Below are 16,383 nucleotides of genomic sequence, written 5' to 3'. Positions count from 1 at the left end.
ATTTCCCTAAAGGGAAGACCCTGCAAGAGCTCTGCATCAAAGACAGTACATGCCCAAGAGGCATTGATATGAGGCTCAAGGCATCCCCGTCTCAAAAATATGTTTATGCGCATCTCCAGGGGCCAGATTGGCTACATGTGCTCTGAACACATTTAGCACATGGCAAGAGGACAAGGATCATTCCTACATGGTCAGGAGTGCTTAATATGTAGTGATTATTTGCCAGTGCTGTCTCCTTTTATGTCATAACTAAATGGTTACATCAGCCAGGTGCTTGGGAGGTGCCTCTACAAATTCCCCAGCTTCAAAAGGTCGAAGCATGTCCCATCTGCCAAGGGAATTTTGTATTTCCTCCCTGCTTCTCTAGGCAGAGAACAATCATCCTTCACTCCCAAACTGGTGGGAAATAAATAAAAAAGCAAAACCCAAACTAAAACCACAACAAAATTATATGAAATCACTATTTATTCACTGATGTCCCTGACTCTATCCCAGAACCCAAAAACTCAGGATTTCTCAAACTCTTGAGAATGGAGACCACTAAACATTTCTCTATATTTTGCTCCTGAAATGGCCTTGGTTTGTAAATCTTCCAGCTTGGCTCTCCAGTAACAATTATGGTCCTTAGCCTCTATCTCCTTTCAGCTAGTTGCTAACACAGTCCAGCTGATTTCTGGAGAAGGAATGAACAAACAAATTTGAACAAGAAAAATGTCAAGCCTCAGAGGACAGTAACAAAAGGGCACACTGACAGACAGCTCAGTCTAATCATCTGCATCCCAGTGTTATAAAAGGGAGATTTTTCTCTGCAAGCAACCATCGATCCTGCATAAAGAGGCCTGGAAGGAGATATTGCATGGCTGAGAACAGTTTGAGTATAGAAGACCTTTCAGTCCATCCTTCCAGCACTGTTTACACACCTTATTGCAAACAGTCACTGAAAATAAAAAAATTAGCCCTTAGAATCCTTTATAGTCAGACATGTGTCCAGGCTTTTAGCTGACCTTGGGACACTGCTGGCTGCCACAAGCTGCTATCCTAGCCTCACCTGGGGCCATTCATCACTCCATATACACAAGCCAGTGAGTTTGGCACTTAAGAGACTTTCAGGAAGCTCTTAGCTGCTTTTGGGGCATGGTGATATAAGAAGAGTGATCTTAGCAGAATGCTTGGCATATAGAGAATCTCCTCAGATGGAGAGAAATAATATTATGGTTCCCCCGAAGGAAAAGAGGTCTCACTCCCTCTCCCCCTTTTCACATCTGTCCCATCACATGTTCCAGTCTGGTTGGGTCAGCTCAGAGAGCCACCCCAGCAAGGAGAAGGATGCAGATGCTTTCTACATGGATGGGTGACCAGAACTGGCCCCAGGAAGCCACAGCACCTCAGAGCTGGGAAAAAGAGGATGAGCCTTTTGGCAGTGCTGATCCATTCAAGCAGCTTGCCAGGTGTATGAAACCACAGGTTCCAAGCACAGAAATTCAAACCCTTATAAAGTTTGTCCTCTTTCCTTTGGTTTTAGGTGACCAGTGCCCTTCCATGCAAAATGTGAGTCTGACAAAAGCTGGGCTGGAGCGAGTAGCAGGGAACCAGCCCGCCAGGTGAACACCAGGCCCCTCCCAGGGGCAAACAGACAAATCCAGTCAAAAGTTTATTGTTTGCCAGCTGAAACTGTTGGTAAATGAATCCTGATATTTTACAGCAAAAATTAAACAGTCTTGCTCTGCTCCAGAGCTCCCATTTCCAGGCCCCTGGCCAGTTAATACTTCATCTCTTGCTGCAGCGTGACCAGCAGTGGAACAAGCACTAAATGAGTCCTGCTGGTCCTGGTCTGTCACAAATCCCAAACTGGAGCCTGAGGCACCACGTGAGACACTGCCTGCCTACCACACCTTCTCCTGGTTTGATTTCTGCAGGTCCCATGGAGGATCTGTTCAGGAAAATTCAGTCTGCAGGCACAAGTTTTGCAGCTTATCTGGCCCACATGTTTGATGTCAGGAAAAGCACTGCAAAAAAAGAACTCCTTATTAAGGAGAAGGGCTCCAGATATGTTGTTTTATTCCAGGGCAAAGGCTTTTCTTTTAGCAGGCATTTGTCTGTGGTGTTTGCAACCTAAGTATGGCAAACAGAATCTGAAAATAACACTGGTTAGAAACTGATTCTTGAAACAAGTCATGTTCTTGGCAGAGCAGTAACGAATTCTCATAACTGAGTTTTTCCAATCCTGTAATACATTAATTAGTTGGAATATGTTAACATCTCAAGGATCATATCAAATCACAAATTTCAATTGCACATAATTTCTACCAGTGTTTTGGTCCACAAATTATTTTGAAATACACCAGAGATAAAATAAAACACTTTAATAATTTTTTAATAAACCCATAGGAAGAAAAAAAACAAAACATTGTTCAAGAAGAAATCCAGTAATTTAAAATAAATAACTTTTGCCCCAGATTTTTCCATTTGATTTATTGCTTTAAAGATAAAATCCTACACCTAGTAACCTCTATTACCTCCTGCAGCCCTCCTGAGCCATGAAAACAGATTTCAGAAGGATGCCCAAGGCCATTAATTTAAAAAAGCAACAATACCAAATTTTTTCACCCATTTGTTTCCCAGGTCACAGAATGAAAACCTGTAGGCCTCTTATTTCCATCTTTAGCACATACTCTCACTTGAGACTTAGCAAGCAGCTTAAATTTGGCTTGCAAAAGAAAGACAGGCATGTCCTTACTCCCTGGAGAAAGCATGTAAAAGTCATGTGCTTTTTTTATTTTAATCTTTAGAAACTTGAACTCAAGATGCTAGGCAGGAAAGGAAGGCCAAGCCAAGCAGGTGGTACAAGTAAGGTGCGGACACAGAGTCTTGTCCTGTGTCAGCTGGAAAAGCCCCATATTGAAAAACAGCTTCACAAGTCCCCAAATGCCACAGGGACATTGCTGCAGACAAAATACTGCAGCTCTGTGTGTGCTTTGCAGCATTTGGAATGAAACTGTCTTATGGATCTTCAGCTGAAAATTAAATAAACAATTACTTGGGGAAAAAAACTAGACCTGAAACAAAGTACACACAGTCTATGGCCCCTACCCATTAGTGCTTCTACCCATAACTGCAGCTTAATTCAATCCTAAAACAAGACATGAACATTTTTCAAGAGCACTTTCATTTGTTTATGCAGGGGATGTGACCAAAACCCCTGTGCTGGCTGAGGCGGATCAATGGTACCGCACAGGGATAAGTGCACCCATGAGGAATTCCTTGAAGAAGCTTTTTTGAAGGGATACTGGGACAAAGAGACACCAAGATGTCCCAAATCTGAACACAAAGCCTGTACTGTCACTGTTCCCATCACTGCTGGCTCTTCGAATCAGTGTGGAGACACAACCGTTTAATTAAGGGAAAATTGCACAATTACCGTGACTGTGGTCCTGTTTTTTACAGCCTTTCCTCATGCAGAATTACCAGTGTTAACAGGAGTTGCCCTACTTTTGTAAAGGTATTTTTCCAAGACATACCAAGAGAGGAACCCTGGCTACCCCACTTCCTCTGAAGAACCATGCATTTTCTTCGCTAAAACCTTCTTTTGCTGAAAACAAAAGCTAAAACTCAGGCCAGACTGTGCTAAGAGATCCTAGAGCCCACCCCAGTACAGCCCAGTGCACAGGACTCCTCTGGGAGGATGTAAAATGTCAAGTACAATACCTGCCTGGGCTGGGCACCTCAAATCCTTCCTGGGCTGGGCACCTCAAATGTGTCCCTGTGCCCACGTGCCTGTGGTCATGGCAAATATTATCTTCCCACTGCTCACAGAAGTACTCATTTCCTTGGAGGATAAGAGAATTTATCTGATGGTAGGAGATAATCAGGATTGTTCCACACCCAATACAAAATTATTTTTGTTTTTTAGTAGACACAACTCTATTTGTTTATACTTCATATATATTTACAGTTTTGACTCCTGAACAGGAAGGAAAGGGTTTAAAAGGGATTATATATAGCAGAATACTTTGAAATCACTTAAAAAAATTATAATTTCTCACATTTATCTTTAAACATTTACACAGATCTGAGGAGTTCCAAAGGGGAATTTTTATAATCCTGTTCTGTGCTCATTGCATTTAAAAGCAATTAAAACTCTAAAAATGTCCTCAAGAGGCATTGATACTAGAAGAATATTCCATTTCATTAATGGTGATTTGGTTTTTGTTAAGGCTTCCTTTATCTTTAGGATACAATAATGGGATAAATTAATTAGGATTAAATAATACTATGTCTCATCAACATACAGGAGTTCAATGTATACTTGAATATGTTCAATAAAAAGGTGCTACTGATCCTTGTTCCAGTGGTGTTCCTCCTGTTAACTGGCATGTAAAGTGCTCTCTTCTTTCAGCTTTGCCTTTTCACCAAGTCATCTTCCTTATTCAGTGTGCCATAGCATGAACAATGAGAATCTGGTTGTATTTTGCCCGTCAGATTTTCTCCTAAGGAAATGTGGTGAGAGAAGGAAAAAACAACAACTTTGTGAAGAATTTTAATAAAACATATTCCCCACCAATCCATCATTTAAACATTCTTTGCTCCAGTAATCATTGTTTTCATTTGACTAGTTGCAACAATAGCTTGGAAAAACCCTGAAAAATTCTTTGAAAAATCTGTTGGGAACAGGAATAGAAATCAAGTGAACAGTATATTTATTAAATATGACTAGAGCATATTTGTGACTCAATTCTCCTAGGTCATCCCATTATCTGATACCTCATTTAAATAGAGACAGAAAAAAGCCCTACTTACCAGGAATATGTCCACAGTCAATAAAAGGGATTTGTAAATGCTCCTCTTTTTTATTTCTTGCAATTATAATCACACCAAGGAAAGACAGGAGACACCTGCAAAATAACAGTGGCACAGTATCATTAGAAACAGTTCACTGTATCTGAGATGAGAATTTCTTTCCATGTTTCTTTTTCAAGGACTTCCAAACCCAAGTTGCTGAGTTTATAAAGAAACACTTCTTCCTGGCAGCTCTGTAAATTTATTTTGGGCTTCTTTCAGTCTAGTTTTGCCTCCTGAAGCTTTATTATCAGTTCCAAAGACTCCAGAGCCAAAATTACACTTCCAGCAATATATACCTAATCAGATGCCTGTGGGTGTGAGACCTCAACATTTGAATCCCTGAGCAAATCTTCCCCGAGCATCCAAGCTAGCATTCTAGCATGTGCAATTTCATTAACAGCTCAGTCTGGCTGCGGACAGTCGACATCTCTGTTGTTTTTCTTGTTTGATTGCGTGTCTCAGGGGCAGGCTGTAAGCCAGGAACAGTGAAAAACTGCTATGGCTGGACACATCTTCTATCTGCTGTGTGTTGGACACACAACCCCTAACTCCTAGCTGCCAAATACATGGTTGCTCATCTCCATGTTTTGTGTCCTTTCCAGCAGTCAGACAAGATAGTGGCTGTGAGCACCTACTCCAGCCCAGCTGCAGAAGATGAAGATGTCTGTAGCTATCAGCCCCATTTATTTGACAGCACTGTGTGCAAGACATCTCCAGCACTTCTAGGTTTTCTTTTAAACATTTTGTGCCCATTATTATTACTGTCACCTCTCCCGAAAGTTGTGGTGCTGATACCCATGTTTCTGCTCTCACAACACCTAGGCCATTCTTCAAAAAGATATTTAGCATGCTCTGAATTTTTCTGCAGGCACACTGTGTCTTTCTTGACACAGGCAGATGGGAGAGAGTTACTACAGTACTGCCTTGTAGGCAAGCAGCTCATATAATTGCCCATGCCTAGGGGCAGGAAAAACCAGCCAGACACACCAGGGGAAGTTAACATGGGAGGAGATGTCTCACAGCTGTAAAAGCACCCCCTATAATTTGATATTTGGTGGAGAGCAGTGACTTCTCCTTCCTGCTGAAGGAACAGATGATGCTGGTTTTTCATTCCATCATGAGATTAGTAGTTCACAAGTGTCTCACATTTTTGCATATTTGGATTCAAAGCCAGGCCTCCAAACTCCCAAAGCACAGACATCAATCTTTCCTTTAATGTTTTTTTTATCCTACTATAATGGCTATTCCATAATACTTTAATAACAAGGCGGTTTCTCCTTACTGAGAAAAGAAGAGATTGCACAAGGCAGTGCTGTTTCAGTACAAACCTTAGTGCAGATTTTAGGCTGATACACTCACCCGAACAGAAACATGAACACGCTCAGTAAAGCTGCACTTTGGAATTCCCGATAAAATATGACCCCTGGAATGTGACAGAAACAAGAATTGCAGATCTTGACTGGCTTCCAAGTGATATGAATTACAGCTGGGAGGGTCAGGAGAAGTGCCATGCTTAAATGGAGCAAAAAAAAATCCCAAATAAAGTATTAATACACATTGTGATGTGTTCACTTTGTGTCCTATATTCCATAATCTAGGCTTTCTCAAGATACTGCATAGGGCTGGAGAAGATTTAGTCAATCAGGCTGCAACATGTGCTGGGTTAGTAATTGCACAGATGCATGTATCTTTTGCATTGTCAGCAACAATTTCTGTGCAGGTCAAACTCGAGGTCTTACTCACAAGCAGCGACATACCAATACAGCTGAGAGGTTCTTCATGGACTTCATTAAGCTCCTCCAGCAGAGCATGTGGACATCTTAACTCCAATTGGGAACAGATTTTCAATAACTAACTGTGTCCCTGAGGTTTACTCCAAGTGAAGGGCTCCAGCAGCCAAGTTTTGCCAAATCTTTCTGGCTGAAGGGATCGCTAGGTCTTTCTGGTCGCCCCTCTTCCAGGAATTAGCACCTCTGTAGTGGAGGTGACAGAAGCAGATGTGTATCTGGATCTCAGCTGCCCCTATTAACAGCCAAGTATATTAGCTTTAAACCACTGATGAGCACAGCTTTGCTTAGAAATGCCAGTGGGACCCAGTGCAGCTGAAGTGTGACTGTGTCTTCAAAGGCTCTAACTAGGGATGGGGAAATCATGACACCAGTACCTTCTACAAGCACCCCAGCAAGATTCAGGAGAGGTTGCTTTCCTAAGCCCTACAGTGGTTTAACTAACCTGGTGCAAATGCATGTGTATCCACTCTCAAAGCTATTAAACCATTCCTGAATAGGTACTTGATCTTATAAGGAGGCACCAGGCCAAATTCCCCATATGGTCACAGGAACACAACCCCCTTTTGGCACAAATTTCTTCTCAGTCACAAAGTGTAGGTCTCTTCTAACACAGGTGTTGAGGCAATCTGTGCTTGAAGCTAACTCCCCTTCTCATTAATGGCAGCTCTGCATGAGAAACTCCTGCACAGCAATGACAGGAAAGCCCCCAGCGTGTGTTAAAATGAGTCATAAATGTTCTAACAACATGATCATTTTGGCTCATTGCTGATACAGCATCTTAGTCGTCCTCCCAGCTCATGTTCTTGCGCTGCACACCATTTCCAAGATTTGCAGTCCCTCTTTAACAATGCGGAGTTCAAAGCTCTCACCCAGAATAAAATGTTAAATGCTTAAAAAGTTTTTGTAGTCATTTTATTTCCTTCACTTAACCCAGAATTCCACCTTCTGAAATGGAATACACGCTAACTACTATGAAGCACAGCTGGTTGTCATTTGAGTAGTTTGCCAGGCTGTTAAAATTACTCTACCAGTTCGTATAGGGAGAGACTGGTGTGCACATGGTAAATGCATTTACTGGATGTCAGTATGAGGCTAGGATAAATGCAAGTACTTCTAGTAAGCCAGCAAGGTACAGTGAATCACACATAATCTATTTTGGAAAGGTTAGAATTTGATTATTTTTATAGAATTATAGAATGATTTGGGTTGGGATGAACCTTAAAGATGATCTAGCTCTAACACCCTACCATTTATCTTGTTTCAGAAGTTGTGAACTTATTTATTTTTCAGAATTTAAACACCTATGGCTTAGGAAAAAATTATTTCTATGAAGACAAATATGACAGGTTTGGGTTTCTATTCACAGGGTTCCTGTTCTTGAAAACCTGATGTTTAAAAAATCTTTCTGTAGAGGAAGAAGGTCAGAAACAAACCTGAAATGATGGCACTGGTGGTGAAGAACACAAAATTAATGGGGACAACTGCTGTTGCTTCATACAGATGCATTGCTTGATTCAAGAACCTGAAAGATAAGCATTATTGTATCTCATGCCTACAGGAGATCCCTTGCACTTTAAGTCAGGTTAGGCCACTTCCTGTCAGTTTAACAATAACTGTGACCATTTCTTACCACAACAGCAAGTAGCCCTGGACAGCATACAAATACTGAATTTACTTTCTGGTTTTGACTCTGCAGAGTACAAATGAATAGGTGAAAGCAAGAAGGTTGGCATGGATTCTTCTGGCCACAGGTTTTCAATGAACATATTTTTGAAGCATTGCTGGAAAAATTTTTTCTGCCACAGATAAGGGAGGAATGCTGGGGTACTATTGCTTATGATCTGCATTGGTTCTTGGAAGCAGTGCTGCCTGCAAGCAGCCAGGGACAAGTTGCTCTAATTCAAACAGGTTGTGTAAGGGTACATTGCCATCATGGACATGAACATGTGAGTGCTTCTAGGAAGTGTTTCACTTTGCTGAAGTCCACATTGCTACTACTGCTCACTCCAGCTTGACAGAAACACCTATTTGTATGTTTATCCACACAATCACACTCAGAAACCCTGTCCTGCAGGGAAAGTCCAGGAAGGTGGCTTCAAGCTCCTTGGGTTGGAAACTCTCTGCCCTGCTGTTCCAAAAGGCAACATGACCTCTGACCAGAGCCATGAGCAGGAGTGTGCAGGACCTCAGGAGCATGCATTGCACACAGACCTGCAGGACTGAGACACTGGCCAGGGAGCAGCCTGCACAATCTGCAAAAAGCCATTAACCCACTTGTACAGAGACCACAGCTATCACCATTCACCCACAGTGATGAATCATGAGCTGACATCGTGGATGCACCTGTAGATATTCTGTTATGTGAATGGTCATTTCAGAGAGAAAAATCAGGAGTCTGCAGACTATATTCAAGCCTGTAAAAAGAACCACACTTGAACATTTCTCTGGTGCAATATACGCGCACAGTAAAAATCCAAGCTTGGATCTGTTTTAGCCATTAAAATAATTGCGTGGTTATTTTAGCAACTGTTGAACAGTCTCCATGGTGCTTTAAAAATAAAGAAATCCTACATATCCACAGGATAGTCAGGATTTTGAAGTCATTGAAAACACCTCATTATTTTCTCCCATTTGCAACAAACTTGGTCACAGGGACTAAATCAGCAATAGCAAGGCCCCGTGTTGGATCCAGGAGATTGTTGCAGCACAGGCTGTTCTCAGCTAATGAATGACAGTCATATAAAATAAGAGTGCAAACAAATAAAATGAAAAATTTAGACTGACAGCACTGTCCCTCTTAGAAAATGAATCTAAAAGAGTAGAGAGAAAGGGATGCTGAGCCCACAGAATTAAATGGGCACATTCACTTCTACTTTAATTTTGGCCAGCAAAAGAGGGAAAGAAAAAAATTACAAGATGGAGAGGTTAATTCAGCAGCTTCTTATTTACCAAGCTCTTATTTCCTATTGTAAATGCCCTGAGCTGTTCTCCCAGCAAAGACAAGCTGGATGAAAATCACTTTATAATCTGTTACCAGGGAGTTCCTGAGTCAGCCATGAAGAGTCAGTGCATAATAATGCATGGACTTTCTGATTCCACATGGGAATGGTATGTTCTGCCATGAAAAAGCTGGGCTGGCTTTTCTACCAGAAAATAATCATGCAAGGAACTACTCAGGCTCACACTGGAGCAGTCTAGATGAGATTACTGAAGGCTGCTATCAGCACCAGAAGCAGAGGGACAGGCAGAAAGGGAACAGCCTCTGTTCAGCTGCAAGATGTATTTTACCGGGCTGCCACCCCCAGCAATCTGCCCAGGCAGCACAAACCAATCGCTCCACAGACCACAGGCCTGCAGGGGAACTTGAAAGGTACAGCCAGGCAGGATAGCAAAGTGCAACATGCAGATTTAACAGAGGCAGGGAGAAAGTTGGGGTTCACTTCCTTCTCCAGTCTGACTAGGGCCATAAAGCTGGGGAACAGACATGGATAATGAGGATAATCACTGTCATTTGATTATTCAGCAATAAAGATTTCTAAAAGTAACCCCCAAATGACTACATAGGCATAAATTTCACTTAGTGTGTTAAGATATGTACCAAAACTAGATAAGTAAGTTTGGGAAGACCTCGTTGAAGGTGATAATGAGAGGAGGTGGTGTCCATAACAATCAATTACAAACTAAGAAATAAAGTTTAAATAAACAATACAACCAGCTGGAGGCAATTTTTGCATCTGTCAGGGCTCTGCCAAAATTTGTTGCCTTAATTTGCAACTTGTATCTGGAATCATTATCAGTACCAAATAAAACTGTCAGATAAAACATGTATGAAGGTTAGTAGATAAGTGGAATCTCACTTACTTGACTTGGAAAGCACAAGACGTTGCCATTAAAATACTCATGATATAGAAAATGGAGTAAGTTAGCTGCATTTTCCCCTTCACAGAAAGTGCTATCATGCTGGACACAGCCTTAACAGCAATGACAGTCAGGGATGCTGGAAGGGAAGGGAAGAGATTAGCAGGGCAGGACTCAGATTAGCACTTCAGTGCATCACTGAGGGAGGACAAGGATCCAGGCCAGAGCCACAGGGCTGATCACTTAAGATAAGACTGAGGATAAGACTTGGGCACCTAAAACAAGTGTATGATTTGATAAATGCTTGCTAAGCTACTGTCTAAGCTCAGTGGCCTTAGATCCAAGTACACTTTGTGTTTTGCCTTTAAGCCTTTTTAGCTGACTGAGCTCCCAGCTGAAGGTGGTACAACAGCCTCCACATCTTCAGCAAATACTTTATTTATCTCCACACACTTTATTGTAGCTAATTTGGAGCCCATATTACAGCATTCAGGAGACATCTGAGAGGTCTGGCTATCTGTTCAAAGCAGTTAGGATGCCTCTTTATAGCAGCCTGCATGTGTCAGTGGTAGCCTCAAATAACTCATCGTCCTCAGGATTTCTCTTCTGAAACAGGAGCTGGACAAAGCTGATTTCTGGGATCACATCCCAAAGCACCTAAATCTCCCCTTGCATTATATATATGAAGAGCGGACAAACAACACAGGGGTCTGCACTTCATCTCAAGAACCAGGCTCTTGAGACCATTTACTGGATTTATCCCACAGAAAGAGTATTTCTGTAGTGTATTGTCAATCCATTTAATCACTACCATTGTATCACCACAAACAAATTTCAGACAGCAAGCAATGGGTTTTATACATGTCACCAGTTCAGAGAGGTTTTGCAAGAGAAATCTTTCAGAACAGGGGCTGAGAGTTTAGCTAAGAGTTACTTTAGATTTCCTTTTGGAGCTCTTGGTTTGTGGAAACTAACCCAAGAAGTCTGTGATTACTGCAAATGAAATGTAACAAGTTCAAAAAACCCTGAAAAATTCAAGAGTCAGGCTGCAGAGATGACCTTTGAAGAAAGGCAATTAATTGTCAGGAGCAGCATCCCCCAGCTGAGATCCAGTTCCACCCCGGTGCAGAGCTGAGGAGTGTTGGATTTCGGTCTGATTCATCCTCCTGTAACATTGGGATTGGCAAGGAGACCTGTGCTGTGCAAAAGGTTCAGGCCAAAGGTTGGGAGAAAAGGAGGGGGAAGAAGAATGAATGCAGGTTTGAGGGTTTGATTGCAAGCATTTTTCTTATAGAAAGTCCAAAAGTTCAGAGGGAGTTTAAGAGTTGCATACATCCTGTGATGATCCTGTTAATGACCATGAAATTCACTGTTTTCATGACAACCTTTCCCCCCAGCACTTCACTTCTTTCTCTGTAATGGAAACAGGTGAAGTGCTTTAACAAACACAGCTGTAAAACTGAGCAGAGGTCAAACACTGGCCTGCAGTGGTGCAAATGCTGTGATACAAAGTCAAAAATACACTCAAGCCCCAACAAGACATCAACATAAAACTGAGATTAGCACTCTAACATGGAGAAGTTATTATTTTAAAAGAACACTTACAGGTAAAAATTAGTGTTTTGAATTGTCATGCTAAGGGTAAAGATTGCTAATTTTTTTTTTCTGATGGAAGGCCAGTTTCCACACCTTAAAATATTAACAAGACAGAAATGAAAGCACCAGGAGGTTTGGTTGGTTGGTTGGTTTCTATTCTTTGAGAAGTGAAATTATCTTTTTCAGTAAAGTAACTCCAAAACAAGTTTCAAACCCAGGAGTTGTTTTCTCTGTCAGAATGAGCTCCCCTCAAAGCTAGTGTGACAAATGATGTCACTTTCCAGCTGTTAGGGCAGAAACCTCTGAAATCCCACTATAATCTAAAATGTTTTCCCCAAATTTATGATAACTGAGTGTATACATGAGGTAAGATGATTCTCGCCAAAAGAATCTGTAGAATTGTACTAAGCAAAACTTCATCAGATTTTGTGATCACCTCTGTATTTTCCTGATGGTGAGAGTAGCTTGCATATGCAGTGAAACACAAGGCTGCCCTCTCTGTAAAGAAACCTTTCCATCTTTAATTTACATCATGGAGTATGAACACTCCACCAGGACTATTTCACCTTCCATGAGCACTCACCCCTGCAGCAGGCAAGGCCTTGCAAGGGCAGTGCCTGGGTCACACACACAGGCAAAGTATTGGACAATTTTCCAGCTCCTCCATCACTTCACTCAGCAGAAAGGTCAGAGACCAACCAGAGTGCTCCAAGTGTAGATTTGTGGGGACTGCCAGGCTCCAGGACAGCTGCAGGAACCAGTCAGATGCAGTTCTGAGTTTCATGCTCAAGGGAAATGTCAGTATTTCAGAAGGTCCCGTGAACCAGGATTTGCTTATTTGTATCTTTTTTAACAGAGCAGAAACAATGACACATTTTTCCTCAGGTTGCATAAGCCCACAAAAACCTCAGCAGCCCCCAGCTGAAAATGTATTTTTGGTTGGTTTCAGGCAGAGCAGCAGGCTGCAGTTAGTGCCTGCCAGGGCACGGGTTTGCAGCCCTGCTGCCACTCCACGTGTCCCTCGTGTCCCTTTGCCACCGGGGCTGGCAGGACGCGGGGCACAGGCAGCAGGGCTGGCCAGAACCACTGCCCAGCTCCCCCAGGGCTTGCTCGGGGCAGCATCACGGTGGGCCAGCCCACAACTGCAGCAGTGATGTGGAGGAACACATCTGGAAACCTTCAGGCTTCCAGTTATGCAGGAGGAGGAGCTGGACCCGGTCCAGGACTGGCTGGACCTTTGCTCAGGAGTGCACAGTGCTCCACACTCCTCATGGCTGTGCTGGAAGCTGCAGAGCAGCTCAGGAGAGCTTTGCCAAAGATCCAAGGCTCTATGCTAGGAGCTGGGAATAGCCACACTCACCTGTGCCAGGAGCTGCGGACAGCCACACTGATCTGTGCCAGGAGCTGGGGACAGCCACACTGATCTGAGTTAGGAGATGGGGACAGCCACACTGATCTGTGCCAGGAGCTGGGGACAGCCACACTGATCTGAGTTAGGAGATGGGGACAGCCACACTGATCTGTGTTGGGGCTGGGGACAGCCACACTCACCTGTGCCAGGAGCTGGGGACAGCCACACTGATCTGTGCTAGGGCTGGGGACAGCCACACTGATCTGTGCTGGGAGCTGGGGATAACCACATCCACACTTCCCTCCTCCAAACCAACAGCAATTAGATCTAAGGCTCTGGGGGCTCTTCCATCTCTGTCTCATGCAGGGAGCATGGAAATCCTGCAATGCTTTTGCAGAGCTACAGATCCTAATACTCCTAGGGCTGGAAAACCGACATAGGAAGACTGTCCCCAAAAAGTTGTTCTCAGTTGTTGAGTTTTTAGCTGAGAAAGAAACCACTCAGGGTTTTTTACCCTGAAGGGAGGGTGTTAATAAATCTGTGAGGGTTTTTACATTCAGTTAAATTCAAACTTTGTACCTGGCAAACTTTAGTGAAATTCTATTTTATCAAAAACCCTCATGGTCATCTCCATTAGAAATGTAAGTCTTTGCAGACTGCAAGTCTTTGCACCCACTGAAATCAGAGAAAAAATAACCTTTGACTTCGATGGCACCTTTCACTTCAACCAAAGACTTGTGCCCCATGAGGGTTTCATGGAGAAATGACAAGACAAGGACAGGAGAATTTGTCACATGGGGTGGTGAAAATTTGTGATATAACCCTACAAGCATAGGAGCTTTAGAGATTAACTCCTGACATGTCTCAAAATAGATTCAAGTTTAATTTTATTGAAAGATGCCAATAAAATTATCTCCTGTATTTTCCCTGGTTATTGATTGTGGTGACAATGATAGAAAACAAACTTCAGTGGTCCACTGAGTTCTTGTTCTTCTTCAGGAAAGGTGGTAAAATATGAAATGTTGCATATGCAAGTATTCATAGATAATTAGAAGTTGTAGTACAGCCACAGCATATCACTGCACTTGTTTACAGAGCACTTAGAAGGTCTCCAGCTGCTCTCTTTTAAAGAACCAATTTTCACAGCCTGCTCTCCAAAGCAAAGTTTTGAATAGTCCACTTTCCCAGGAAACCTAAAGTTTTATTTAAAACAAGCTTCAGAATATCATTACACATAGCATATTAATTTGAGGGTATCTGTAAAAAGAAATAGTCCCAGCAATAAGCATAGAAACTATGTTTAAAAATCATCTTTTCCCTTCAGAAAGAGACCGCAGTAAAAATCATGTGAAATGTTTCAATGACTCTTCTTCAAGCACACTGCTTTGAAATGGCTCTAATCTAAAGTGTCTGGAGAGATGGAGTGACAAGGAATTATCAAGTAACAGACAGGAACATTAAAGTGAATAATATGTTCTTACCCAGTAGAGCTACCATCATTAGCAAAACCATGATGTGTTTCACAGCCTTTCTTTTGTAAAAATAGAGGAGAATGCAGAATATTAGAATTTCTAAAATCTGAAAATAAAAGAAAAGAAAGTTAGAGCTGTGAAACTATGTAATGAATGCTTCATTCAAAGTCTTTGAGATGTCACATTCATTTTTGCTGCTCTATATGTTCAAAGTAAAGAATGGCTTTATAAAATATCTTATGCTAAAAAGTAAAATCTATTGACAGCTGACTGAGCTATCAAACAAGTGTTGTCATTTATCTTTCCTGTTATAGCAAAAGTTAAACTTTGAGCATTTTTTTATATCCTCAGTTTTTCATTACCTCAGTCCAACCCCCTGGTAGTTGCAGGTAGTGGCAGGCAGTGCCAGGCAGCACCAGCTTTGGCTGAACCAGGTCATCACAGCTGGCTCTGTCCATCACCCTTCTCTTGTTCCTCATCATTTCATCATTTCTTCTCTTACTAAAGCTACAATAAAGCTCCACTGTCATCTCCTCCTGCTTAAAAGCAAACCAACCCACCAAGAAGACACATCTGAAAGGAAACAGCCAAGCAAAACAATGAAAAGGACACTGGAGTCCCTGATGGCAGCTCTGGAAGGGGTGCACAGGTCGGTGTGCATGGCCTCCCCTCCCTCCAGGGAAACCCCAAGAGCAGCCATGGTGTAGGGCAGAGATGGCAGTCCTGTGGCCAAACCCAGGGAGATAAATGATGTTTGCTTTTTAGGGCTGCTGTTTAAGTTTACTTAGCTCTGTCAAGTCTCACATGCTGAGCTGGAAATCCAAACAATTAGTTCTCAGTGCTGCCCAGCAGCCTAACTATTCTTCTGTGATTCTCTGCCTCTTGGTGACTGACCTACAGGTCATTTTTAATCAGAAGACAAGGGAGAGTCGGTGACAATTAAGTTACACTGCAAGCAGAGTCCATGGCTCCTACCAGGGGCTCACACAGCTGGGGTGCCCCAGCTGCTGCTTAAAAGTGTTTTCTGAGAACTACCCAAAACAGACCTTAGTTTCATCACTGATAGTGTGATGTGGTAGTGATAAATATGAAGTCCAGGAATGGGAAGGACATAGATTATATCAGCTTCACATACTCTGTTTAGAGGAAATGAAGGAACTTTACCGGCTTACAATCATCTTTGCTATTACAGCTAATATCTACTGAGGTCTCCTCAAGCCCACATATCATCAACATTTTTTAATAATCATGTTTTCCATGTTTCTAAGCTCCACCAGAAGGCACCAAAACAAAATACCACATTGGCTGCCTCAGATGCTTTTCTGGCATATACAGGATGGTCTTCTAGGCACTTCAAAAGAAAAGCAGAAGTGTTTTGAACCTGACTTTGCAGAGATTAAATATTAACAACCCAATTCTTACTATGCTTCTGTTTAGGGAAACCTAAGAGCTTCATCTATGATTTATGTCTTCTGTA

General features: G+C 42.3%; 1 protein-coding gene across 2 annotated transcripts in view; it reads right to left on the bottom strand.

Annotated features, from left to right (window-relative positions):
• Nucleotides 1-2,348: 2,348 nt before the first annotated feature.
• Nucleotides 2,349-16,383, bottom strand: part of NIPAL2 (NIPA like domain containing 2) — a 49,711-nt gene continuing 35,676 nt past the window's right edge. For both annotated transcript variants that reach the window (XM_063171916.1, XM_063171923.1), the window contains exons 6-11: nt 14,916-15,012; nt 10,491-10,626; nt 8,063-8,151; nt 6,199-6,262; nt 4,798-4,892; nt 2,349-4,487 (exon numbers count right to left, since the gene is read on the bottom strand). In XM_063171916.1, coding sequence (XP_063027986.1) covers nt 4,393-4,487; nt 4,798-4,892; nt 6,199-6,262; nt 8,063-8,151; nt 10,491-10,626; nt 14,916-15,012 — 576 coding nt within the window. In that variant the 3' untranslated portion in view covers nt 2,349-4,392. The remainder of the gene's footprint in view (nt 4,488-4,797; nt 4,893-6,198; nt 6,263-8,062; nt 8,152-10,490; nt 10,627-14,915; nt 15,013-16,383) is intronic.

This window comes from Melospiza melodia, chromosome 1 (genome assembly GCF_035770615.1).
Source record: "Melospiza melodia melodia isolate bMelMel2 chromosome 1, bMelMel2.pri, whole genome shotgun sequence".
NCBI lineage: Eukaryota > Metazoa > Chordata > Aves > Passeriformes > Passerellidae > Melospiza > Melospiza melodia.
Note: the sequence above shows the minus strand (reverse complement) of the source record. Positions and strands in the feature narration are given on the sequence as shown.